Source organism: Colletotrichum karsti (genome assembly GCF_011947395.1).
Source record: "Colletotrichum karsti strain CkLH20 chromosome Unknown Scaffold26, whole genome shotgun sequence".
Classification (NCBI taxonomy): domain Eukaryota; kingdom Fungi; phylum Ascomycota; class Sordariomycetes; order Glomerellales; family Glomerellaceae; genus Colletotrichum; species Colletotrichum karsti.
In genome coordinates this window covers 140,322-165,836 of record NW_024065926.1, presented here as the reverse complement: position 1 = coordinate 165,836, position 25,515 = coordinate 140,322, and the positions used below count along the sequence as shown (strand labels likewise).

At 50.4% G+C, this 25,515-nt stretch overlaps 8 protein-coding genes across 8 annotated transcripts; 4 read left to right on the top strand and 4 right to left on the bottom strand.

The window, feature by feature from the left end:
- Positions 1-373: 373 nt before the first annotated feature.
- On the top strand, positions 374-1,478 carry CkaCkLH20_07989 (putative aldo/keto reductase; the record flags this gene model as incomplete). Its single annotated transcript, XM_038890704.1, has 4 exons — positions 374-416; positions 472-510; positions 560-1,097; positions 1,151-1,478. 4 exons carry the CDS (start codon positions 374-376, stop codon positions 1,476-1,478), a joined length of 948 nt encoding a protein of 315 aa, XP_038743887.1.
- A 335-nt stretch (positions 1,479-1,813) lies between these two features.
- On the bottom strand, positions 1,814-4,194 carry CkaCkLH20_07988 (aconitase family protein; the record flags this gene model as incomplete). The annotated part of the gene is made up of 6 exons (XM_038890703.1): positions 1,814-2,169; positions 2,268-2,445; positions 2,515-2,840; positions 2,890-3,427; positions 3,479-4,021; positions 4,075-4,194. 6 exons carry the CDS (start codon positions 4,192-4,194, stop codon positions 1,814-1,816), a joined length of 2,061 nt encoding a protein of 686 aa, XP_038743886.1.
- Positions 4,195-6,775: 2,581 nt separating this feature from the next.
- On the top strand, positions 6,776-11,175 carry CkaCkLH20_07987 (uncharacterized protein; the record flags this gene model as incomplete). The annotated part of the gene is made up of 7 exons (XM_038890702.1): positions 6,776-6,891; positions 6,947-7,080; positions 7,134-7,546; positions 8,725-8,927; positions 9,254-9,398; positions 9,476-11,020; positions 11,071-11,175. 7 exons carry the CDS (start codon positions 6,776-6,778, stop codon positions 11,173-11,175), a joined length of 2,661 nt encoding a protein of 886 aa, XP_038743885.1.
- A 1,778-nt stretch (positions 11,176-12,953) lies between these two features.
- Positions 12,954-14,336, top strand: CkaCkLH20_07986 (putative C6 zinc finger domain-containing protein; the record flags this gene model as incomplete). Its single annotated transcript, XM_038890701.1, has 1 exon — positions 12,954-14,336. One exon carries the CDS (start codon positions 12,954-12,956, stop codon positions 14,334-14,336), a length of 1,383 nt encoding a protein of 460 aa, XP_038743884.1.
- A 328-nt stretch (positions 14,337-14,664) lies between these two features.
- CkaCkLH20_07985 (uncharacterized protein) lies at positions 14,665-15,441 on the bottom strand (the record flags this gene model as incomplete). Its single annotated transcript, XM_038890700.1, has 1 exon — positions 14,665-15,441. The coding sequence occupies one exon, from the start codon at positions 15,439-15,441 to the stop codon at positions 14,665-14,667; it is 777 nt and encodes a 258-aa protein (XP_038743883.1).
- A 338-nt stretch (positions 15,442-15,779) lies between these two features.
- Positions 15,780-17,416, bottom strand: CkaCkLH20_07984 (uncharacterized protein; the record flags this gene model as incomplete). The annotated part of the gene is made up of 3 exons (XM_038890699.1): positions 15,780-16,699; positions 16,749-16,918; positions 16,992-17,416. 3 exons carry the CDS (start codon positions 17,414-17,416, stop codon positions 15,780-15,782), a joined length of 1,515 nt encoding a protein of 504 aa, XP_038743882.1.
- A 1,312-nt stretch (positions 17,417-18,728) lies between these two features.
- CkaCkLH20_07983 (uncharacterized protein) lies at positions 18,729-20,262 on the bottom strand (the record flags this gene model as incomplete). Its single annotated transcript, XM_038890698.1, has 3 exons — positions 18,729-19,337; positions 19,393-19,901; positions 19,965-20,262. The coding sequence occupies 3 exons, from the start codon at positions 20,260-20,262 to the stop codon at positions 18,729-18,731; spliced, it is 1,416 nt and encodes a 471-aa protein (XP_038743881.1).
- A 583-nt stretch (positions 20,263-20,845) lies between these two features.
- On the top strand, positions 20,846-22,671 carry CkaCkLH20_07982 (uncharacterized protein; the record flags this gene model as incomplete). Its single annotated transcript, XM_038890697.1, has 8 exons — positions 20,846-21,007; positions 21,062-21,094; positions 21,149-21,269; positions 21,319-21,470; positions 21,521-21,696; positions 21,752-22,036; positions 22,098-22,321; positions 22,382-22,671. 8 exons carry the CDS (start codon positions 20,846-20,848, stop codon positions 22,669-22,671), a joined length of 1,443 nt encoding a protein of 480 aa, XP_038743880.1.
- Between the last annotated feature and the right edge of the window lie 2,844 nt (positions 22,672-25,515).

The following is a 25,515-nucleotide window of genomic DNA, read 5'->3' as shown; positions in this document are numbered from 1 at the left end:
TAAGTGAATCCTTCAATCGAAATGCTCAGAGGTGATCGAGCCGGCTTACAGTCCCCACCCCCGCAGTCATGCTGCACACCGGGTGCTCAGCGCAGTTCCGGTCGAGGAAAAATGCTCTACCGTCGAGAACGATTCCAGCGGTGTGCTATGTCTTTAAAGCTGCTAATTCAATTGCGTTAAATCCAATGAAATATGAAGGTTTCCATTAGCTCACATGACGTCATTCACACCCACAGGCCTTTTTCCCCGCAAATAAAGCGTCGCACAGAAGAAACAGGAACCGCCTTCCGACATCGCCAGACACACATCCTCAGGAGCGAATACGAAGCAATTATCACGAAATTTAGTGTTCATATCAATTCCAGAAGAAACCATGGCACCTCCTATCTGCACCAAGACTTTCAAGCTGAACAACGGTGAGCCTTTCAGTTCCGAATTCAGGAGAAGAGTGCGTTGACTCAGGGTTTGCAGGCATTGAATTCCCGGCAGTTGGTCTTGGCACCTGGCAAGGTACGTGACCATGACTCTTGACATAATTCAATTTCCTTACGCCTTCCAGGCAGTAAAGGAACAGATGATGAGAAGGCTTTGGAAGAGTCGATCATCCACGCCTTGAAGGTGGGCTACCGCATGGTCGACACCGCTCAAATCTATGGTGTCGAAGAGGTCGTGGGCAGAGCCATTCGCAATAGCGGTGTGCCTCGTTCTGAGATCATTGTCGTCACCAAGTTCTGGGGCGAGTGGCACCATGACCCGGCTGCAGCTCTGAAGATCTCACTGGACACCCTTGGCCTCGACTACATCGACGTCTTCCTCATGCACTGGCCCTGGGCTACAACGCCTGCCCCTGAGAAGAAGCCTCTCAAGAAGCATGAGAGCCCGACGATCGTCGAGACCTGGAAGAAGATGGAGGCATTGGTCGGAGAAAAGTGCAGAGCCATTGGTGTCAGCAACTTCATGCCTAAGGTGATGGATGAGCTGCTCGCCGAGGCCAAGATCGTGCCTGCTGTCAACCAGGTTGAGTTGCACGCTTTCAACCCCAACCTGAAGCTGGTACCTTACTGCCAAGAGAAGGGTATTCACGTCACCGGCTGGAGGTAAGATAAGATATCCGCACGCCTACTTCTCCGAAGCCTGCTAACCCGCGAAGTACTTTGGGCGGTTCTCGCACGACAAAGAATGAGATTCTCAGCCACGAGCTCTTTACAAGCATCGCCAAGTCGCACGACTGCTCTCCTGGTGTTGTCTCGCTCTCATGGGCTGTTCAGCGCGGCACAACGATCATCCCCAAGAGTGCGAACAAGTCTCGTATCGAGGAGAACATCCGCTTGGTCACTCTCACGGATGAGGAGATGAACAAGATCAACGAGGCTCACAAGATCATCAGGAAGGAAAGATTCTCAGATGGCATCGACAAGCAGGGCTGGGACAACATCGATATGGGATACGAAGACGAGAATGGCAACTGGCTGGCCTAAGTTGAGGATGTATGAGAAAACAGATGCCACATCACGAACATGATGTAGATCAATACGACTTATGTTCTCAAGACATACATCTAATCTTGAATCCCTGAATACTTCCTCACTTTTTGAATATTTGGACATGTTCATTGCATGAGACCACGCGTGCGCTACCCACCCTTAACAGATCTATCACGGAAAGTAGCTGGATACAATCTGACGTTTAGTTTTGATACAGGTCAAGGGGCCTGGATAATGACTCAAATTTAACGTAGTCTATATCAGAACGTATGACTAGGTATGCACAGCTATTCTCAATCAGGTCCTATGATGTGACCTTCGTTGCCAATTTACCATGCCAACACATCTTGCGCAGGTGTCGGTTTCAATTCCTGGGCAACAGGAGGCTTCGTAGTACCTTTGCCAGTCAATACGTCATAAATTCGCTTTCCAAACTTGTTGAAGCCATTTGTCATCCCGCCCATCTTGGTGAGCTTCTTCTCGAGCTCAGAAAGCTGGAATTGGAAGGTCTCGCCGTCGACGGCCAGGGTATTACGATCTAAATCAATCTCGATACCAGCTCCCATCGTGGCTTTCTCGTAGAACTTTGGATCATCAACGACGAACCCCCAAAGGCCAAGTGATGGTTGATTCCTGCTGTAGATGAACGCGAAGCTTTGTGCTATAACGCACTTGATTCCAGCACCTATGTGTTCATTAGTAACTCCCTTACGTTCGAAGCCGTCTCCAACACATATTGAAGTTTCTCTGAGATGCGTGAATGATGCGCGAATAGAAACTTACCCAGAAGCGATTGAACAGACTCCTGACGACTCGACCCGCACCCGAATGCCTTGCCGGCGACCACCACTTGGTATCCGTCTTTGACCTTCTGCCGAAAGTCTGGATGTGTAAACTCAAGACAATGAGCCCCTAGTTCTTCGTTGTTTTGGGATGTGAGAAGATATTGAGCTGGGGCGAGCTAACACCGATGAGGGTGGTCAGCTGAGGCATAAATCAAGAGGTTGAAGTTCGCCCTCTATGTCCTTACCGCATCAGTGTCTACGAAGTCTCCTATTCTGAAGATCTTGCTTTTTATGATACCTGAAGTTGACTTGTCTTCTGTATCCTCCACATTCACTGAAGAGGGTTCTATCACTTGATCGTTGCCGTATTTGCTCTGTTCAAGTGAGTCGTTGCCTGGTGGTTCTACCCATTGTGGTTGGACGAGATCTTCGTCAGGAAGGGAACCTTTCCCCTTGATAGCATTCCACCTTTCAGTGGAAATTTGATCAATGAGCTCTTGGGGAGACGTGACAGTCATATCAAATGAAGATGCTGCAACTGTCGCTGCTGAAGCCAAACTTCCAATCGCTCCTTTCATTGTTGTCAGTTGGATTCGTCCACATGAAAGGTAACCACCAACCTTTGCCCATGCGATTTTCAAAGTTGCGATTCTGGCTGCTCAGCCAGATCTCTCCTGGTTGCGCCATATCAGCGCCCATTCCCACGCAATAGCTGCATCCAGGAACCCCAATGGTGAAGCCTGCGCGCTCGTATATATTTGCAAGTCCCGTCTGGCGCAGATAGTCTGCGATAGGACGGCTGCCAGGGACAACCCGTCGACTTCCGCGCGCAATAGGAGTTTTGCCAGCATTCAGACCGGCCTCAAGTACAAGAGCTCCCATGATGAGATCCTCTTCCGCAGTCGTGCAGGCTCCTATGAAAACGCCATCGAGCTGGGTGCCAGCTACGTCGGCTATAGGCACAACATCATCAGGGCAAGGGTAACGGGCAACAAGAGGCTGCGCTCGAGATATGTCGATGACGTGTGACTCTGCGTATGAGCAATCTTTGTCTGCTTTGAAGTAGTACGATGCCGTCTTGTGGCGAGCCGTCTTCCTGCGATCTATGAACTGTTTGGTCACCTCATCGAGGAAGATACCGGTAATGCCACCAAACTCCTATGGTCTGGTGAGTATTTACAATCTGAAAAGCAGAGATATTTGGTTTACCGTAGTCATGTTCGCGATGGCGAAGCGAGCATCGGGACTCAGCCATCGACATCCAGGGCCAGTGTACTCCACGACTCTGTCAGCAGCCACGGTGTTCCGCTTGAGCTGCTGGAGGATGTAGAGAATGATGTCTTTGCCTCCTACTCCGCGTTTTGGACTGCCGACAAGGTGGATTTCAACTACTTCTGGAACTTTGAACCAGATCTCTCCCGTGACGAGGGCCATCGTAACCTCTGTGGCACCAAGTCCAATAGCAAGGCACCCATCCGCACCGGCGCTGCAGGTATGGGAGTCAGAGCCGATGATTATCTGTCCAGGTTGCGCACGCTCGCGATAGAACTCAGTATGCATGATTGTGTAGTTGTGACCTTGGAATTCTGTCATCTTGAATCGTTTTCGTGCGTAATCCATCTCACCGACGAGTTTCTGCACCAACGGGGTGTCCATAATTCTGGGATCGACAACATGATCACCGGCCAGCCAAAACTTGGAGTTGGAGAAAATCCCAGGGTCACCCAGCTTGTTGTATGCTTGAAGCATACCCTATTGACTGTTACTGTATGCATCTCCGAGTCTTTCCAGATCGCCAAACTTACGTGCCAAGTAGCCTCGCTCGCCATGACCCAGTCAACTGAGACTCTGATCATATCTCCAGTTCGAACCCATCCCCGTCGATCAACATCGTGTAAAGCGAAAATCTTCTCTGTGACATTCATAGGCTGACGGCCGGCAGGTCGATTGATCAAGGGGACGATTGGTCCGCCGCATCTTTCTGCAGAATTGAGCGATTCGAGCCCTGGAGAATACACGGCCTCAGCGATCAGCAGATTCGAGAAAGCCCAACCCTTGGGTGACGTTTGTGATTTTCCTGCCCGCATAAAGGATGATCTTACATGCCGATGCCAACAGGACTAGCTCATCGCTGTCCATCGCTGACACCCTAGCTTCACAAGATAACCCCATACCCCCGTAATCTGGGGATGAAGTAGCGATGCGAACGACATCCGAGATGGCTCCGGACTCCTTGGTTATGCCTCTTTGATGAAGTCTTGTTGCCAAGGCAGACAAAGTAACGAGCGGGTTTTGCTCTCCTTCTGCTGACACCTTAGCTCTGACCAATACGCCGGAGTCTGATTGGGAAACTTTTACCTATGGGCATCCAGTCGTCGTCTATTTCGATATGTCGAGTCTCTAGTAAAACTGCTCGAAGCCTGTCCGCAAAGCTATGTGCTTTCATTTTGGCTATTGATCTTCTCGCTGTATGATGCTCGATCAGACCCGGTCGACACTAGATCTTTTCGATGTTTCGAGGGCCTCGGGAAAGAATTCGCTCACGATAGCGGAACCTCGCACTTTTTGAGTTCATGGTCATATCTTAGAGTTCATAACTGTCGGACTAGTCCAGTCTTCCGTTCCGTGTGACAATTCATGCTGCTGGGGTACCTAGTCATGGCGTATCTGCGCACAAGTCAGACAGATGCAACGCTGCTCTGCGGTGCTTCATCCGTGCACCCGATGCTCCCCTTCCAACCTTGTGCGGAGGCTGGGATGTTGCACATGAATCCTCAGTTCAAGGTTGGAATTCTTTTAAAAGTATGCCAGCGGATAGCTATGAGCCTTTTCCTCGTATCGTCGAATCAAAGAAATATCTTGCAGCTGTCCCGTATGTCACAAACTCCACCTGGGAGCCCCAGCTTTTCAACCATAAGATCATACTCTCAATAGTTCCAATGATGTGAGCCATACCTGAGGTGTCAGGGTGTAAGATCAATGGGAACACAAAATCTCCTGGTCCGTCGCCATTTGAGCCATTAGCCCAGAGCCAAGTGAATCGATCTTGCCACATCTTCTCGATAGACTGGGGTGGAACATATCCGTGGGAATTTTCTACATTTGGCAGGTATTGCAGAGGCGTCATGTCTTCCATATACCAATTTCCAGGAATCTCAACCACATTGGAAGGCTGAGGAGCACCGCATGGACGCATCCAAGTCTGTGCGGGCTGCTCATAGTCAACAGGCTCAGGCAAAGGGCCTTTGTCGAGTCTGTACAACTGAGAATCATGCCCACTGAGAGAGGAATCATAGAGAAATCCCTTCTCCTCCAACAGAGTGATCGTTTCCTGACGCAGCCGATACAGAGGCGCCCGATATCCGAGTGGCCGTTTCCCAGTCAGAGATTCTGCAAGAGCAATGCACTTATCGAATATGTCCTCTTCTTGCTGCGCGGTGAGCTTTGTGTTGTCTTCGTGACAGTACCCATGCAGTGCTATTTCTGCCCCAGACTCCACGATTGACCTGGACTCGGCTGGGAACGTCTCCATAGAGTGTCCAGGAATGAACCAAGTCATCTTGTCAGCCACATCGAGGCGTTTAAAGAGACGGGTCAGGCGACCGACGCCCACATGCCCAGCAAAGAAACCCGACGAGTAGTCCGCGAGACAGTTACGAGGATGATGTCCAGTTCCTAGCCAACCAGAAACTGCGTCGAAGTCGACTGACAAAAGTACACGAACACGCCGTGAAACTGCGGGCATTCCACGGGGAATTTGAGCTAGAGCTGGAGTGGCCTTCAGCTGCCATACAAGGGTCTTGAGTGATTCCAACGATTCAGGCTTGTCGTCCACAGGAGTAACTCGAACTCGAACACCGCCGATTTCGATCACTACGCCAGTCAGATCTTAGTTGAATGTATTGTAAAAGACTTCAAGTTACTACCTTACCTTGCTCCATGTTATTTCTGTTCTTCGACTACTGAATGTCGGCCAAGGCTTGAATGTTTGACGGTCGTTGCCGGGTCGGTGATTTGAAGTTCATCGATTATTGTGAAACTCTGGCGAGATAGAACATTCACTGATTTATTACGCTCTGGTTGGATGTTGTTGGAATAAGGTATCGGCACTTGGGATGATAAACATGCGCCCAACGGCGGCGGCTGCTTTTGAAAGGGGTAGTCGAACCCAGTGAGGGGGAAGAAACTTGGAGAGGAGAAACTTTGCACCTGGTTTCTTGTTCAGTCGTGATGACGTCGCATATGCAGCTAGCAAGGCCACGCATAGCCGAGCCCATCCTCCTAGGCGGATGTTTATTGGCGGTCAGAGCGGATTCTGCGACGTTACGAATGCAGGCTCCAGACTGATCCGGTCTTCAAACTCAACACCTTTTACGTTAAATAACTACGCAGTCTCGGTAGCTTAATTCTTAACCTCAACCAGCTTCAATATTTTTCTGATCGCTTGCTGAAGACGGAGCTTGTAGAAGTTCTGATCCAGATCTAGTCATTGGCACATCCCTCATCATGGCTTCGTTGTTTTCAGTGGAGAACTGCAGAGAGCATTTCCCAGCTTTGGAGAAGGACCAAATATTCGGCGACAATGCTGGTGGCAGCCAGGTTCTCGGAAGTGTCGCTGATAGGTAGGCTTTGTGTCTACAATGCAGCCTGATATTGTCAATAGTAACTCCAAGACAGCATTTCAGAGTACTTGATCAACAACAATGTTCAGTTGGGTGCAAGCTACAAGACTTCTCAAAAGTCAACCGCAACATTTGACAAAGCATATCAGGCTGCTGCAAAATACATCAACGCACACGTTGATGAAATTGGTAAGTTGTCAGGATCAACAGCGTTGACGTCTGATTCACTGTTTACGCTACAGTCCTGGGGGCTTCTACTACGCAAGTTCTTCGAAACCTTGCCGCGTCAATCAAGTTCGAGGCTGGCGATGAGATCATCCTTTCTGAAATCGATCACGAGTCCAACATCGACCCGTGGCTTCACTATGCCGCGATTTCCGGGGTAATCGTCAAATGGTGGACACCAGTTGATCGCTCGAACCCGAAGCTTGACACTAAGACGCTCAGAGATCTTTTAACGAGCAAGACGCGATTAGTCGCGTGTACTCATGCTAGCAATATTCTCGGAAGCATACACGACATCAAGGTCATTGCCGATACTGTCCATGAAGTTCCCCGTGCTCTTCTATGTGTAGATGGAGTTGCTTACGCACCACACCGCGCCATTGATGTCAGAGAGATTGGCGCCGACTTTTACGCCTTCTCATGGTACAAGGTACGTCAAGGCTTTGTGCGCCATGGAGAGAATCCGAGAGTCCTTGAGTTGACGCACTCACTTACGGTCTAGGTATACGGACCTCACATCTCTCTTTTGTACGGGTCACGCAGAGCACAACAGCATCTCAAACCTCTTGGGCACTATTTCAATCCTTCTGAAAGTATGATGGATAAGTTGGAAATGGCTGGCGCAAGTCACGAGCTTACGCAATCTATCATACCGCTTGTGGAGTATTTTGGAAAAGACCCCAAGCAAGCCTGGAAGGAAATAACCCAACATGAAGAGCTTCTTCAAAGACGTCTCATTCAATACCTTGATTCGCGGCCGGATGTTTCGATTCGAGGCGAAACTTCATGCTCGCCTTCACTTCGGTTGCCCACCGTGAGTTTCACGGTGAGAGGATGGTCATCTCAGAGCGTGGTAGAGGCCGTTGAAGCGCAGTCTAATGTTGGTATTCGGTGGGGTCATTTTTTCTCCAAAAGATTGGCGGAGAAGACTCTTGGTCTTACTGACGACGGCGTTGTCCGTATCAGTCTGGTCCACTACAATACGTGTAAGCTTTTCATCAAGACGGCCCGAGTTCAGGAATCCCGAATGAAGCTGACAGAATCAGTGGACGAAGTTGAGGTAATTGTCAGGGTTCTGGATAAGGTTTTGGGGCCAATATAGTAGAGTCGGAGGTAACGAGGGGGTGGTTGTCACAACAAGGATGGGTGGTTTTGTAGCCGAGGGCGTAACGCATCAACAGTGATCTGTCGTCCTCGCGGTCTGCTTCTTTCGTTTGGCAGCTTTCATTTTTTTGGACTTCGTGCACCCAGAAAGCTTTCGGGCAGTTTCATAACCTGAAATTTGATAAAAGCAATCCTGAAAACTGAGGCTTATGGGTCAATATAACTAAGCACGTCGTGATGTGACTTCCATTGGAATTGACGGAATGACAATAACGATCTAAGACGACTGGTCTTATAGGCAACAAAGTTTTCCAGGGACAAACCAAGGGGTCTGACTCGGCTGCTGGCACTTGCGCGTTTGGGAAATCCGAAGCTTCATAAGTTATGAGGTTACTGAGGAGACATCCCTTCGGGACAAGTGAAATAGAGTTTGACAACGTACAAGTCATGCAACGGGGCTAGACAGATCTGTGGTGGAAGAATCCACATTCTCGTCCAAATCAGAGGTTTCATCCGGGCTGGGGTCAGTTCATCCGCGCTGTTCAGGGACCACGGCGTGCCGAGGCGCCGTACCGTCGGGGCGGGTTCAAGAGGTCACTCGAGTTGTCATCTCTTCTTCAGCAAGGGACCGTCACATTCGGTGACCCTCTGGACGGTGTTGGATGGCTAATGATGCCGGTTGCCCACATTTCGCACCCCGAACTTGCGTAAGTAACTTTCCTAGTATGGAACTTGAGGAAATGTAACACAGACTGAATCAGATTCAAATCAAACAAGGTTTACAGGGCTTCTCCGAGAATTGGATTGTACAACATGGAATTGCGGGACCGATAGCAAGCAAACGCACTTTTACCGCTTCATGTCCATCTTCGAACAGATTGGTTGTTGATGAACCTTGGACTTCAATGACCAAAACTTCTCTTGCGTAAGACATGGCTACGAATATGTATGTTGTCCATCTCGTCTATGAGCTGCAAACATTCAGATTCAGGCCAGAGTATTGCCGACAGACGGTTGCTAACTCTTCTCACAGGCTGCCTCAACCTCATACCAAATACGCGGGCTTCCTGCATTTTGACAACCCCGGCCGTAAATGGCCGAACAGAACATTGAAAGAACATCCTATTTGGTTATCTACAGATCTTCGAGATGGAAATCAATCTTTGATTAACCCGCTGGTACGTCATTTCTCATGACAGAGTCCCAATCCTCATCGCGGCGACTGGTAAAGTATGCTCACTTATCTTTCGTGGAGACCGTCGATCAAAAATGGGAGTACTTTCAGATGCTCGTCTCTATCGGCTACACAGAGATTGAAGTAAGCTTTCCAGCTGCATCTCAGGTGGAATTCGACTTCACTCGCCGTCTTATTGAAACCCCTGGCGCTGTCCCAGACAATGTACGGATTCGGGGCCTTTCACCAACTCGTGAGGATTTCCTGGCACGAACTGTCGAAGCACTACGCGGGGCCAAAAGAGCTTCAATCTGCACATACATTTGCACCAGCGACAAGCAACTGAAATATCAAGGGTTTTCCCGCGAGCAGGCTGTGGAACAGGCTGTCAAGTCGGTGAGGTTCTTGCGATCCATTACCAAAGACGATCCCGAGTCTGCGTCTATGACAGACTGGACATTGGCATTTGGACTGGAAGCGTTCAATGAGGCCAGCCAAGATTTTGCCGTGTTCATCACAGAGGCCGTCAAGGAAGCTTGGGGTGCCACCGTCGAGAACCCACTCATTGCAGTCCTAGCTACCAGTACCGAAGTAGCCACACCCAACGTGTTTGCAGATCAAGTTGAGCTCTTCCATAATTCTTTGACGGAGCCGGAGAAGATACGTATCTCGCTACACCCACACAATGATCGTGGCTGTGGGATTGCTACAGCAGAACTTGGCTTGCTAGCGGGCGCCGGCATGGTCGAGGGTTGCCTCTTCGGCAATGGGGAGCGTTGTGGCAATGTCGACTTGGTCGCCTTGGCACTAAATCTTTACTCTAGAGGCATTCATCCTGGCCTTGACTTCTCGAACATTTCGGTCATAAGGCAGAAGTTTGAGAGGCTGACTGGTCTGACGGTGTCTCAACGTGCGCCGTATGCCGGGGAGTTTGCTCTACAGGCCTTCAGTGGCAGTCACCAAAACATCATTCGCAAGGGAATCGCATGGCGAAACGAAGCCTTGGAGGAAGGAAAGAACCCTATTTGGGACATTCCCTACCTTCCCCTTGATCCAGAAGATCTTGGCATCCCACTCGACCAGATCATCCGTGTCAACTCTCAAAGTGGCAAAGCTGCTGCCACCTGGATCCTCCACCGACGCTGGGGCCTTGATATTCCCGCTGAACTGCAGGTAGATTTCGGTCGCCGGGTGCAGATGATGTGCGAAGCTTTGGCTCGAGAGATCACACATCAAGAAGTCATCAATCTGTTCATCGCTAGTTACGCCCTCTCACCAACCGAGGAACGGGATACGACCAGTCAGCTCGGAAGAATTAGCATAGATACTGACGGCAGCCTCTGCAATGTTATGGGGACGGTCAATTCTGCAGACAATTCCTCAATTCGCATCCACGGGTCCGGGAGTACACTCGAATCTGCGATCATTAGGGGCCTTCACTTCACGAAAGATTCGAACAGCGCTACCGCCACAATCTGTCACACGCAGAGGCTCGATTCTGATTTCGGCCAGGGAAAAGTATGCGTACTTGCTACGTGTACTGAGGGAGACATGGTCAGCTGGGGTTATTTCATCGAAGAGAACGAACAACATGCTCAGGCAATGGCTATTGTTTCGGCATGCTTGGTAGGTACTTTGATTCCGATATGTTTTCGCAATGCTGACGTGTGTTGCAGCATTTGTATCGTCGCAAGCGGTCGGCGTTGCCAACGCAGAAGCAAAGCACGATTGGCAGAATTGATGCGAAGACGGCCCCTCCACGAGCAGTTACAAAAGCGTAGAAAACGCCGCTTCAGTTTCAAGCTTCATTGTGTTCTATGTCAAAGACATCGGTCGGAATTTCGAAACTGGGGAAGCTTTGACTTGCGTGTTAGTGTTACCTATGATGCCTTGAGCCTTCCCAACGTATTGCTTGCCTACATGCATCCATGGGCTGAATTCCTCAATACTCTGGCAGCTTTCCTTAGAAATATATTGCCATTTTTCCCGACATCGAATCCATGTGCTCGTTTCCCATGAGCCTATGACGTTTCAGCAGCAATTTGGGCCCTCTGAATACTAATCTTAGGCGCTTTGTTAGTTAGCCCATCACCCCTTTGAGTGGTGAGAAATAACGTGTAGTAAGACTATTCCCGTCTCTCTTTCTTAAAAAAAAGTGGTCAGCAATAACCTGTTGTCGTCCCTAGCAGCCAGTTTGTGCTATCATGATCCTGTTGTCCAAGTCACTTCAGAGTCGAGACTTCAACCTGTGTGAAGTTACTCCTTGTCATAGGATGAATCGGGACGTAACTTCAGATCTGATAACTTCTGACGAAGTGCCGCTGAAACCGGAAACCTAGATCGGCCTTTAGACCGAGTGATTTGCAGCGAAAGATGCATGATGGATCTTCTGTGTTGAAATTTAATGGTAGCGCGGTAACAGGGATTAAATCAATGCTATCTCGAAATTTGTTGCGTTGAGGTAGCTTCCAGGGCAATCAGCCACGAGCTTTCTGTACTTCAATTGTCTGCGTATGACTATTAATTAGCTAATGTCTGAAATACACGTTTATAACGATTGAGATGCGAAACTTGGCCTTCGGGGTTTCGTCGACCATCAATAGTCAGCAAACCGCAATATCATGGGTCTTTCAAACTGTATCCGCTGTCTTTTCGCAGACAGGAGAGCCCAAATCCTTGCGGTGCTTATCTACATGCATCACCAACCCTGAGCTGAGGTTCCTTCACGGCATCAGCGTATCGCCGTAAATCCCACACTGAAATTCATCATCAGATGTGAAAGTATTATTATGGAGCTTGTACGGGCGGGTCTTGGGGCAACTTGAGGGGAAAGACATAAAAGATTGTGCTGTGCACAAAAGGTCGACTAAGCCAGATGGGGTCAGCCTTTCGACGTGGAACACAAATTGTGAAATGAGCTGGGATGTTCAATCTAATGCCGGGGATTCCACGCTTTTCAGCGTAGCGACGGCCCCCAAACACAGCCATCAGCCAACAGTTACCGGCACGTCAGCATGGTTCGCCTCGACACATCTCCAGTCCCCCCATCGAGTCGAGAAAGCTTCCAACGGTGAGGGACTTTCGAAGCGGACCACATGTGCCCGCGGTCACACAACCAACACTCAGAACATCCTCTCAAGCCAGGTCTTAATGATGGTATTCTCCGGCCGGCCGTCTGATGCGTGCTCCCCCTGTCGTAAGGGAAGACTCAGGGTTCGTACCATTTCCCACCCAAACCCCCCTTTTCCTACTGGACCGCTCGTATCCTCGGCCCTCAAATCGGCGAACCCTACGGTGCGGCGGCATCGCGCCACCGCTCACATTGCCTCTCATCACGCGTAGCCAACATGAACCAGATTGTGGAAGTCAAGGCTGATTTTCTTATTCTATTGATGGTGTTCAGTGCGACCGCCTGCAGCCTGGCTGCACTCAGTGCTCCCGCAAAAACATCACTTGCCCGGGCTACAGGGATATTTCGGACTTCTTGTTTAGGGATGAGACAGCCAACGCCGCTTATAAAGTCCAGAATCGGAAGCCAAGGAGACGCCTTCAGGTCAGAATGAGGCAGCCGGCCGATGCACAGTCATCTCAGCAAAAGCAAAGTGATCGGAAACCTGCAGAGGTGGTCCCGTCGACGCCGGCAGCCGGAGTGAGCGCGGGACCAGCCGCTCCGCAAGCGGCCGGGAAAGTGATCGAAATTGATACCCCTTTGGGATCGCCTGCAGATCCACCACCGGAGCTTGCTCTGGCTCGTTATCGGAACCTTACTCAGCCTACTGAGGACGTTGCCCGGACATACTTCATGGTTGACTATATCTCGTCTTCACCTTTCGAATGGCTCCCTCAACTCTGTCCCCATGGCTTGCCTAAGCAGGATGCCATGTCGGCCGCCATATCGGCTGCGGCGTTAGCCAGTCTCTCGCTGAAGATGTCGGATCCCAGACTTATGAAGCACGCTCGAAAGCACTACTCCAACGCGCTGTATCACACGAACAATGCTCTCAGCACTACAGAACTTGCTATTCAGGATTCAACTCTCGCCGCTGTTCTTTTGCTAGGCCTCTTTGAAGCACTCGTTTTCACAGGTCAACAGTCCCTCGATAGTTGGAACGCCCACGCGATTGGGACCGTGGAGCTTCTCCGCCTTCGTGGGACCCGGCAGTTCCAGACGCCTCTTGGCCGAAGACTCTTCCTCCACTCGAGTGGTAATATCCGTACCAGCTGCGCGCACACGAAGCGGCCAGTTCCTCCACGGTTCCTCAAGCTTTATGAAGATGCGAAGCCACTGCTCGATCTGAGTGGCCCTGTCCACCAAGTGGCTCCTCTCAACGATCGACTCGCAAGTCTGCGTTCCAGAATAGCACAAATCGAAGGTCAACATAGGCAGGAATTGGTACTTGAGGCCTTAGACCTTGACGCCGAGACCGTGAGAATAGGTCAGAGCGTTCCAGAAGACTGGAAGTTCACGGCAAGACTCCCAGAAGAGAGCTCCCCTTTGACGTACAAGGGAATTTCCCTTCGGTATCCGTCTTTGAGTGCTGTTCGATACTGGAACTCCCTGCGGATTATTCGCATGTTTCTCAATGATCTCATATGGGCACAGTCTTCACTTGCACTCAACCAAGGTCCCGATCTCGACGACGACACCGATTACGAGGAACTCCAGGCATTAACTGCAAGAAACATGTCGACACTCGTGGTCGAGGTGCTAGCCAGCTGCGGCGAGTACCTGGAATCGTCCGAGAGGCGGTTCTCTGTCACAGCCAGGTGCCTGATATGGCCGCTGTCCGTCATCGCAAACGCTTCCCTTGCACCACAGGATGCACGTCAGTTTGCCAGCGACTGTCTCGAACGGCTTGGGCGGGATTGTCGCATCCCTGAGTCGATTGGTCTTGCAACCGGGACACACTTGATCTGCGAAGCCGAATGGTACGTAGACTAACTATCTCAATTATGCCAAAGCATCGCCCCTATTGAGTTACTCCTCAGGTGCTCTTCCATATCTCATCACTTCACGTTCGATATAGACACGACTTTACATCATTCAAACCCACTCACGCAATGACTAGAATGGCCTCGAACGAAGAGAAGATACGGTCATCCGCCAAGAAGGCTCTACAGTGTTCTCTGGCATATCATACACTATTTTCAGTCTTCAGAGCACTCCTCCAGCATGTCCCGTTTACCCAGCCTACACAATACCCGATGTGTCGATGATGATCAATAGCAGCAATCATCACACTGGATGGAACCATTTTGGCGACTATGCGTCATGTGCGCGCGGCGTCATGTTGCAACGTGCTGAGAGCCGTGCCCTGGGTCGTTGGTGAAGTGTTGCTGCCGACGGCCCTCCTGCGTTTCTTTCTGATCTGAAAGCAAACCCCAAAGCCAGTGATGATGGCACTAGCTATCCCAACGACTAAGCCTGCTATTTCACCCTTAGTCAACCCATCGCCGTCGGCCTTCTTCGAGTTGTTTGGGGCATCGGTGGAAGAGCTGCTACTCGAGACAGATCCAGAGGTCTGCGTCGCCCGACTTTCACTCGAAACCGTCGCATCTCTCGTGGGTATGAAGGGAACACCTTCGCTCGTCTGGGTTACCGGTGTGCCTGGGTCGTTGGGTGCGTTGAAAATCGCTCCGTTCGCAGTCGCGCAGTATGAGTCGTAGAAGTTGACCATGCTGGTTAGGTCTGCCGACCAGTTATCGCTCTGGCTGCATCCACTACTGACACAAGAAGATATGTAGGATGTGGCGTAGCTCCACAAACCCGTGTTGCAGTAGCATCCGTTCATCGGCTCGCAGCCGCATTGCATCGCGATGCCGAGATCGTGGTATCCGCCGACACCACAATGGTAGTTGCCGTTATATATGAGGCAGCCAGCAGCACAGGCTCTCGCCGTCGTGTAGGGACGTTCAGAGTGTATGCTGACTCTGCCGAGGGCGCCTGTCGTGATAGCGGCAGCTGAGACAAGATGGTTTAACAGCACGAGGCCGATCCCGGTCATTGGGAGAGAGGTTGCCTTTTCGGGGTTCTTCAGCAAGAGCATGGTGAACGCCTGTGTCTTCTGTGATCGGACGAAATACTGTTGAACGAATCTTGGAAGTGCGGGATACGACCCTTCAAAGGTTTGGAGTTGACGAGGTCCTTGTGACACAGGCGAAAAGGGGCAAGAATTTATTGTGCCTTGCCGTCTGTTATACTTGGCAACCGGGCTGAAGAAAGCCCAACATGAAGGCGCAAGCAAGTCGATAGTTGCAGATCTAGCCTAGTCACCGCCAAATATCAATAATCCTTCAGGTGATGTTAAGTGCGGCTGAAGCATGTGTGGCACTTCTATCTGCGACAATGTGGTAGCACAATGGCGTTCCATGCAGGCAAGGCGTCTCAGAGGTCAAGCCCTGGTCCAAATTGAAGGTCCAATGGCATGGCATCGAGAGTGTTTGCAAGCTCCAACGCCGAAGCCATGGGCCAGTCCCAGACGTTCCACTGAAGCTGGTCCATCCCCGGCGGTTGCGTTTCTTTCGATGAGAATGTCTTTACTCGGAGCATGTCAAGCACTTCAGCACATTGGTTGATGTAGCCTTTGGCATTCTCCTCCCTGAACTGTCGTAGTGTTTCTGCGCAGGTTCTGACGAGATCCTCATCCCCCTCATCCGTGGTGATGGGCTGGCCTTTCCATCTAGCAAAAAGTATCGTCAAACCAGCCTGCCAAAGCATATGCCTGCCATTGGGATGCAAGTGAGCAATGATCATGGCGTCCAACTTTCGATGGGTCGTATCGAATGTCAAGTCGCCCAATAAACTTGAAGACAGTCGGATGAGCTCCGCAGAGGCACGACCGCACGCCATCAAAGAAATGGTGAACTGAGGATCTGCGGTCGTGAAAGCCAGGGCCGGGCGATGGACATGCACAGTGGCATTACAGAAAGCGGCACGAAGGAATGCGACTTCAAATGCGTCAATACTGACTGCTGGTGGTTCCACCCCTTCGTCGTCGGCATCGGCTGCTTTGTCAATTGGCAGCATTCTTTCCCACATGGTAAGTTCCGCTTGTAGCTGTGTGATCTTTGCCACACCACCGCGTCTCCGCGTAGTTGTGTATAGCTTCTCTAACGCCTCTCCAACGATGACTGCAAGCTTGAACATGCATAATGCCGAGTCTACCTGTGATCGCTCGCCAGGTAAGGGGAAAGCCACGCTGTTACGGGAGACTTGATCGTGGTCGACGCGTGATGGTAGATCGGTGTCGACGTCTTGATCGCGGATGAGTCGTGGCATTCCATGGTAAGCACTTGAAAATCTGACTAGAACGTGAGCAGATGAATGTATGAATCCTTGGCTGGAAGAACTAACGTGTCAAGAGAGTACTGGCACCACCATACACGCCGCCGCAACTCAGTCTCCAACGGGTCAAATTTGAAGCGTTGTGAGTGACGATGAAGACCAAGATTTTGAGCCATTCTAGTGGCCATTCCTCCCAGATGAGAAGCAACAGAGTGCCGAGAAGATAATTGTAGGTAAATCTGGGCTATTTCGAGCCCTTGCAAGGTCGGTAAGCAAGGGCGTTCTTGAAGTCTGCTGGTCAAGTTTGCCGACATCGTGTAGTACTTGTCTGAAACGCATAGAAAGTGCCGATGAGTCTGATCGCAACTTCCTGCGTGGCCCAGAGTCCCCAAAGCCAACAAGCCCAGAACCTGATATAGGATGCTGAGGTCGCCGTGCTCAGGGTCATCGTAGAGCTTCTGGAAAGCCTCTATGGTAGACTGCTTATGCACGATGGGATACAGAGGTGTCCAACGGTCAATAGTTTTCTCGAGGATATCGATAGCGTCCAAGGGAATTTGGCCGGTGATAGCAGCGATTATCTGAGAGTCGGAGTCTTGCGATGGAACGCTCCATAGGTTGTGGAGATAGAGGCTGTAAACGCTGCTTGGAAATGTGTCTGAATGAATCCTGAGCATTTGCAATTGTTGTTCAGCTTGGCTGATGAAGTGCACTCCCGTCGAAGACCCAGCGAACATGGCGATTTGGTCGTCGTTTGAAACTAGCCGGCCCATGTGGCCGATCACTGGCTCTGGCCCATGTCTTGTCTGCCTGGCTGATGTAGCCTCCGCACGATGAGGCCATGTCGACCCAGGCCCATTGGCGATGTTAACTGAGGCATTCGACGACGAACACCCGGTGACGGCTGAATGCGATTGTGTGGCATCAGGAAGGTTCGAATTGAGGTCTATTGCCGCACCGATGGAATCGGGCGTTCGTGTTGGGGTTGAACCACTGCGTCTTTCATCGATGACTTCATTCTCGTAATAGCTGTGTATTGGTTAACTAAGATATCTTCTGAATCTGTGAGGAAACGTACCTTTTTCTTTTTCTATTCCGCTTCAGTTTCATCGATACTACGCAGGCTACGCCCCCGACAGTGCAAGGCGTACACTGAAAATACATGTTAGTATGTGTGTCTCGACTCTTTACAACTTGCTTAGAAATGCAACTTGCCTTCTCTCCGTCGCCGTAGCATCGAATTTTCCTTCTACCAGAGTCCGTTGATGTCAGAGAATACGCAACAGTCAAAACGAAAGCACACGTACCGTCTACAACGATCACTGTTGAGCAACGTCAGCAGAAGAAAAAAGCAGTAGAGTGAGGTTTGCAAAATGGGGGCTAACCAAACTTGTCCCGACTGCGCTCCGCTAGGATTGTTCTGATCGTTCATTGTTTCAGTCCATTGAAACCATTAGCATGTTGGAGCGTTGTGATCGCAGCTGCCTACAATGGCTCGTGAGTGGCGTTGCAAACATGAGCAGATGGCGATGGGTTGTTGTGGGGAAGATGAAATCGAACACCAGTCCGAAGCCCACCGTGGTAGTGCTGGTGTTGTTGCATGACTCGGTTAATTGCATGACGTTCCGTGACCTACGTCTCGGCCTATCACAGACCCAACATGGATGAACAAACAAGTGTCATTGCTATGTTTGAGATGGAAGACTTCATCTCAGTCTGTCAGGTTGATGTGCATCTAATTTGACTGGTGGGGAAGTTCCTAAGAAATCATGAGAACTTCTCGGGGCTCATTCACCCTCTCACGACAAACTTTCTCATCCGTCTTCAAAAAGCCTGCGATTTTGTTCTAATAAATAAATCCAAATGATTTATGCTCAATTAATAGAAAAAAACAGATTTCTTTCTTCCCACTCCTGGAACAGAACAAAAGACTTGAAGCTCTGTGAGAATCGATGATGAAATGATGAGAATCGGTAAAATATTCGAGATTTGGTATCACCGGGAGTTCATGTAGCTTCATTTTCTTCGTCTACTTTTGGAAGGTAAATCTTAGTGTGTATGGTTTTTGATGCCGTTCCCGTTCACAAGGCTTTTATCCCCGTTGGCCCTAGCAGTTGTCTGTTCAAGCAACTCGTCAACCATGAGCTGGCAGCACCCCATGTACTTGGTAGGGTCGCAAAGCTTGGAAAGCTGGGCTGAGTCTAGATGTACTGTGACTTGCGATGACTTCTCTAGCGCATCTTGCAATGAGACGTCGTTCTCGTGCGCCTCCACACATGCCTTGTAAACAATCTCGTGCGCCTCCTGTCGGCCGGTGTACTTAGCCAGGTCCATCATCACGGCCTCGGCCACAATAAGACCTCGCGTGGACTTGAGATTAGCCAGCATGGCATCCTTGTTGACCTGCAAGCCAGACAGAGCAAACTCGGCTTGGTAAAGAGATCCCACAATCGAGATAAAGGCTGTCGGAATTGCAGCCCATTCCAGATGCCAGGGACCAGAAGCTCTCTCAAAGTCGGAGACCATTCCATCTAGAACCAGACCGGCTTGGGCGCGAAGGATCTTGGATTGAGCAAGGATAACCTCGCTAGAAATAGGATTTCGCTTTTGAGGCATAGTAGAGGAGGCACCGCGGTGAGGAACATACGGTTCAGCAACCTGAGAGACCAAAATCACTATGTGACATCTTTACGGTATGCGGACTTTTACTTACCTCGTTCAACTCGTTGGACGACATGACAATCAAGTCCAAAGCAATCTTTCCCAAACTACCTCCAACTAGTGCAAGGTAATTGATTATTTCTGCAACAGTATCGCGTGCCACATGCCAGGTGATGACGGGATCTTGAAGGCCAAGGATTGTGGCCAGACGCTTGCGCACACGGATTCCGCTGTCCGAAGTCCCCAAGGAGGCTAGGGTGCCGGCAGCACCGCCGAACTGCACAAGCAAACAGCTTTCTTTGATCTGTTCAATGCGCTTGACGTGTCGGCGAAAGCCCGCCAGCCATACAGCACATTTGTAGCCGAACGTGATAGGGAGGGCATGTTGCAAGTGTGTCCTACCAGCCATTGGCACATCTCTGTAGGCGGCCGACATCTTCTCAAGGGTAGAAGTGACCTTGCGGAGGAGGCGCTCAACAATTTCCAGGCCATTCTTCATTTGAAGAACGGAGGCGAGATCCATGATGTCTTGAGTAGTCGCGCCCCAATGGATGTAACCAGCTGTATGAGTACTGCTTTAGTGACCTGCGTGGCCATTGATACTACTAGGGTGAGTGAACCTACAAGTCTCTTCAGGAACCCATTTCGACATCTGCTCAACCAAGGCAAGAACCGGATATCCAACAATCTCAGTGCGAGCTGCCAAAAGTTGCCAATCGATTTTGGACACGTCGCAATGCTCATTCAGCACAGCAGCCGTACCTTTGGGAACAATGCCCTCGCCCTCCTCGGCCTCGGCAAGTGCGCATTCCGCCTTGATCAAATTGGCAACATAAGAGCGCTCGGAGAAGGCTTGGCGGGCTTCCTCAGTGCCGAAGATGTTGCCAAAGAGAGTTGAGTCGAATACTGTGGCGGCAGACATGATGGTCGATTTTGCTCCTGGTCGTTGCAGCGAGAAGATCGGTGGACAAATAGGAGATATAATCCGTTCTCATGCAAGTACGACCCTACCGCAAATCGTTCCAACGGATTTGAGAGTTCGTTCGAATCCATTTTATTTTCTTCCCTGGATGAAATCCTTCCCCTCCGTCCGGTCTTACACCGAGCCCCGCGGTGGAGCACGGGATAACGCGATAACGGGGGCCGGCAGGCGGGATAAGCACGGCGGCCAACCAGCGACGGCGTAGCGGCGTATCGGCGTAACGGCGTAGCACGGGCCAAGAAACCCGGCGAACTGGTCTTGGCCCCGTATCCCCTGCCCCGGGTCCGCTGCTAACGTGAATTAAACTCGTTGCGGGGAATCTGGATTCCTGGGGATTAGTCGAACCACCCCCGCAAAGCCGGGGATGGAGAGTCAACAGGTATATCAGGTATAATTCTGGCCATGTCCGGCTTGATGTTTTCTCGCCTCTTTTGCTAGGAGACCAACGGACCTTATCTTGGATTTCTATTTCCTCCCATCGGCACCAGGTCATCAATTTTGGTTTCCTGGCACTTCTATTAACATGTCAACCGTCACGGACAAGCCTGGCGGGCCCCTTGAGGTCGAGCATGACGAAAAGTCGGTCAAAGGGGAGGCTGTTGTCTCGGGTGACTACTCTGGAGCAGCCGAAAAAGCCGATCCTGCTGAGATTGCCCTCGTGCGAAAGCTTGACAGGAGAATCATGGTGAGTTCCGACCAAGTCCAGAGATTATCCAAAGCTAATGACATTGATCGCCAGCCGATTCTTTGGGCCATGTACTTCCTCAACTACGTGCGTTGATCCTCGAACCCAACAGCTCGCGACGATTCACTAACAGCTAAAAAGCTCGATCGAAATGCCCTTCCACAGGCTCGACTGAACACTCTAGAGGAGGACCTAAATCTCAAGGGTGTGGAGTACAACACGGCTATCTCGATCCTCTTCGTCGGCTACCTGCTGATGCAAGGTAGGCCATCTCCGAGAAGACACGTAACATACAATGCTGACAGCTCCAGTGCCTTCAAACATGTTTTTGACTCGCACGAAGCCTTCTGCATACATGTCCATATGCATGATTGGCTGGGCCGCCGTTTCGGCTGCAACTGCTGGGGTCAAGAACTACTCCGGACTCGTCGCGGTTCGGTTCTTTCTAGGCTTTGTCGAAGCTGTAAGTTCCATCAAGCGAAACTGCGAAGCTCATTCTGACGTTTTGACTAGCCATTCTACCCCGGCGCGCTGTACCTGCTCTCTATTTTCTATACCAGAAAGGAGCTTGCTACCCGAATCTCGCTCCTCTACACAGGCCAGGTTATCAGCACCGGTTGCTCTGGTTTGATCGCCGCTGCAACATTTTCCACTCTTGACAAAGTCAAAGGCCTTGCTGGGTGGCAATGGTAAGTTCGATGTCCGCCCGACAGTCAAATTACCATCTAACAAGGAGGCGGCTAGGCTTTTCATTATTGAAGGTTCTGTCACAGCTTTGGTTGCCATTTTTGGCTTTTTCCTTTTGCCAGACGACCCTTCCGAGACCCGCTGGCTTACAGAAGAAGAGCGGAAACTTGCGGTTGACCGAATTCGTCGCGACACTGTTGGTCAGCAGGAACGCGGATCAACTCTGGATGGCCTCAAGCAAGCCTGCAAAGACCCAAGAACATGGCTCTTTTGCTTTATACAGAACACCCATATCTCATGCTGTTCTTTCAATAATTTCTTTCCCACTATCGTGCGCAGCATGTAAGTTTTGGTGGTGAACAATCTCCCGATGCAAACAGAGCAAAGTTGACACAATTCCCAGGGGCTTCCAATCAACCACCGCGCTCCTGCTCACTGCCCCACCTTACTTCGTGTCGGGAATCTTGGGTATTCCTTTGGCTTGGTCAAGCGGCAAGTTTAATGAGAGAACCTGGCATATCACTGCTGGCCTGGGCTTAGCCATTGTGGGTTTCGCCATGACTTGTGGCAGCACAAACAACGCAGTCAGATATACTGCCACCTTCCTCTATGCTACTGGCGCTTACGGTGAGTACCTTTATCTCCTTGAAAAGTTATGTGACAGAGTAATTGGCTGATTTGGCGAAGGAGTTGGCTCTGTGATTCTGGGATGGGTCAGCAACACGCTGTCTCAAACACCTGAAAAGAAGGCCGTTGCATATTCACTCGTCAATGTGACGGCAAACCTTGCCTACATATACTGTGCTTATCTGTGGCCCAGCTCTGATGGACCCAAGTATATGATGGGCTTCTCGAGCATGATTGGTTTTGCAGCCGTCAGCATCGCCGGCACATGGGTTATGCGCATTTGGTTGATGAGGATGAATAAGAAGATTCGGGAAAGTGAGGATGAGAACGCAAGGCTGTATGCCTACTAATTCTTCTTTTGGTCATCATTCGGCTAGTAGAAGATGATGGATCGCAGCTTAGCTTAGTGCAAGCTTCGTGGCCGGACAACCTTGAGCTTTGCGGGCCAGCATATGACTACTTGGTGGGCACAGTAGATATGAGAGAGTCAATTCAACCCACCTCGCTTAGTCTATCCATATCATCTCATTCGAGCTTTCATCAAATTCCTCGCCGTCCATTATTCCGTGGACATATGTCTCACCGACGAGTTTCCAAGTCCTTCCATTTTGCCTGAACGCCAAAGGGGCCTTCGAGCCCTGAACGAGGAAAATCTTGTCCCCGATCCTTACAGTTGCTGGTCCGAGACCGATGTAACCACGTTGTGTCTTGACCATTGTTCTGTTCCATCCAGTGTACGCAGTAAATATCCAAGACGGGTCCTCTGCACACAGGCTAAGTAGCGAGGCATATGCAATGAAGGTATGCCATATGCTGAGAATCGCCAACCCAACTTGGACCCCAAACAGCCACTTTGGTAATAGGCTTGTAAGCATGACCACAATCCTGTCGAATGCCTCAGACTCTTCAGTCTCCTCAGCTACCTCTATCGGTAGTACTAGCTCACACCATCTCAGCATCTTCCAAAAGACCTCACGCCTCGATTGATTGGTGGGCCCATATGCACTCGGGCAATCAAGACTGCAAATTTCACGCCAGGAGAGATATGCTCGGAAAGCAGATTTTCCTTGCCTTGTAGGATTGTCTGGCATCGGAATTCCGATAGCCGTGACCTCATCAAAATGGGTACCAAGCAGTCCGAGGACCCTTCCGTCTGCGCTAAACTCCACGTGTGCCTTGGAATCACGAGTAGCTTTTGCGTGATAAACAGGGCGAATGCCATCACTGTGACCTGCGAAAGTTCTCCCGATCCATATTTGATCTGTATCATACCCCCATCCAAGAGACCAAGACGGGAGTCCAGTATAAGAAAGGTTGGTTCCGTGGCTCCGTGAAAGAACGTCCAAATCAACTCTGTTTTTGAGGATCGCGGCAGTGAATTCGATGAAGACTTCAGAACAGCTTTTAGAGTAGTCGACTTTCACCCCAATGGAACTGTTGTGCTTAATGAAGGCCATCACTCCATAAATCTTGTCGCGTGGATTTGTTGCTGAAGAGTCTTCATTGACGGAAAAGACATCGAAATGGTCCATAATAGGATCTCTTATCCATGCGATCCGACTTTGCACGGGACCTGAAGGTGCAATGGGCAAGAACGTTTCGTTCCACTTCGAATAATCGACAAGATGCGCCCAGTTTATCTCATCAGGACCGCTTTTCAGCAAGGCTTCTGGACAGACGGCGGCCTCTTGCAGAATCCATACCCGAGTAAACCATGGCAGTGCCCACAGATGTTCAAGTGCTATGGAATCAAATACTCGATCCCAGAACCAGTTTTCCCTAAGTTTCTTATCCGTCCGTGGGGTTCGACCGGTCGTACGTTGAAGGTTGTGCTCAGCATGACGCCAGCAACGCATGGAAACCTTCATGTCACCGAGAGGGTATGCATGAGAGTATTCCATCAGTACACGAAGCACCCGAAACGCTCTCCGCGTGAGAATGTTTGGCGGTCCTAGCCATATGACCGTTCGTACGCACTGCTCGTAGATCTTGCCCATGAGGGGTACCTGAGTATTCTTCTCCGCGGCGTCTTTCTGGTTTATGCAGATCGCATCGATCCACATGGTACGGTGAGGATCGGATCCTCGCAGGTATTGAAGAGCAAAGTAGAGGTTCTCGCCCGCGGAAAATTGTCTTCCATCAACGTAGATCTCCTGCATTTTCGTGGACGTGCCCCAGCAGTACGATAGTGCCTCGTATGGGGGCTTCTCGGAAAGTCGTGCGTGCCGCAAGCGGCAGGAGATAGGTCCCGGTCCGGGCAGCAAGTCAAGGACCCGGATTTCATCTTCGGAGGAGAGAGGGGTGTACTGGAAACTGGCCATCGCGATGTTGATGCAAGGGAAAGGAATCAGGCTATGTGCGGCTGAATGTCAGGAGAACGACCCCCTGGTCCGCTCAAAGCCTGACCCCGCTCGAGATCGCGCTGCCTATGCGAGTTGTCCAATGATGATGACTTGCTTGTGTGCGTTTTTCATTGTCCCGCTGAGGTTGACGCGTCCGACTATCTCTGCCATCATAACTTGCCCTAAGACCACACTTGTAGCAATTGCCGCCGAACAGTTCTATTTTTGAAGTGGCGTCCGGTGGCTTCGCAATGAATATTTTCCTCGAGTTCTTATTCAGATATTCCTGATGCGTACATGCCTCCTCCCGTCTTTGTGATGCTCTTACTGGTGCGGCAGTTGTTTTTATCGATTTTTGGATGCGACTTTAGGCTGTAAGTAGATGTAGGTTAACTGTGCGATGAGAGGCAGAGGATCTGCGTCAATCATCGTTCTTGCATCATTCACAATCACGGGTCATCAGCTATGGGAAGCTTAACGAGTTGTCAATACCGGGCATGCAGCAGGGCGCACAGTCAGATGGTGGATTAATCTATGCAAGTCTTGAACTTCGCATCCATTGGATAACAGAGCTTCCGCCTGGATCAAGACTAGAAATATGTCCGGCGGCGGGTCGGCGGGTGGCATGCCGCCGGTCTTCATTGTGCATGAGTAGCCTAAGGCGAGAGGGTGTCATTGTAGATGTCAGAATTGATTAGGAATCTTGTCCTTGGCAGATCAAATCGTTTGCTACCTTACCTCAAAGGAGAAACGAGCTAGCAGCCATCGGTGCCAAGAGCTTGAGCAAGATTTGGGTAGGAAAACCGTTGGAACTTGGTAGTTGGGATAGGGAAATTCGAAGAGCCTGGTTGT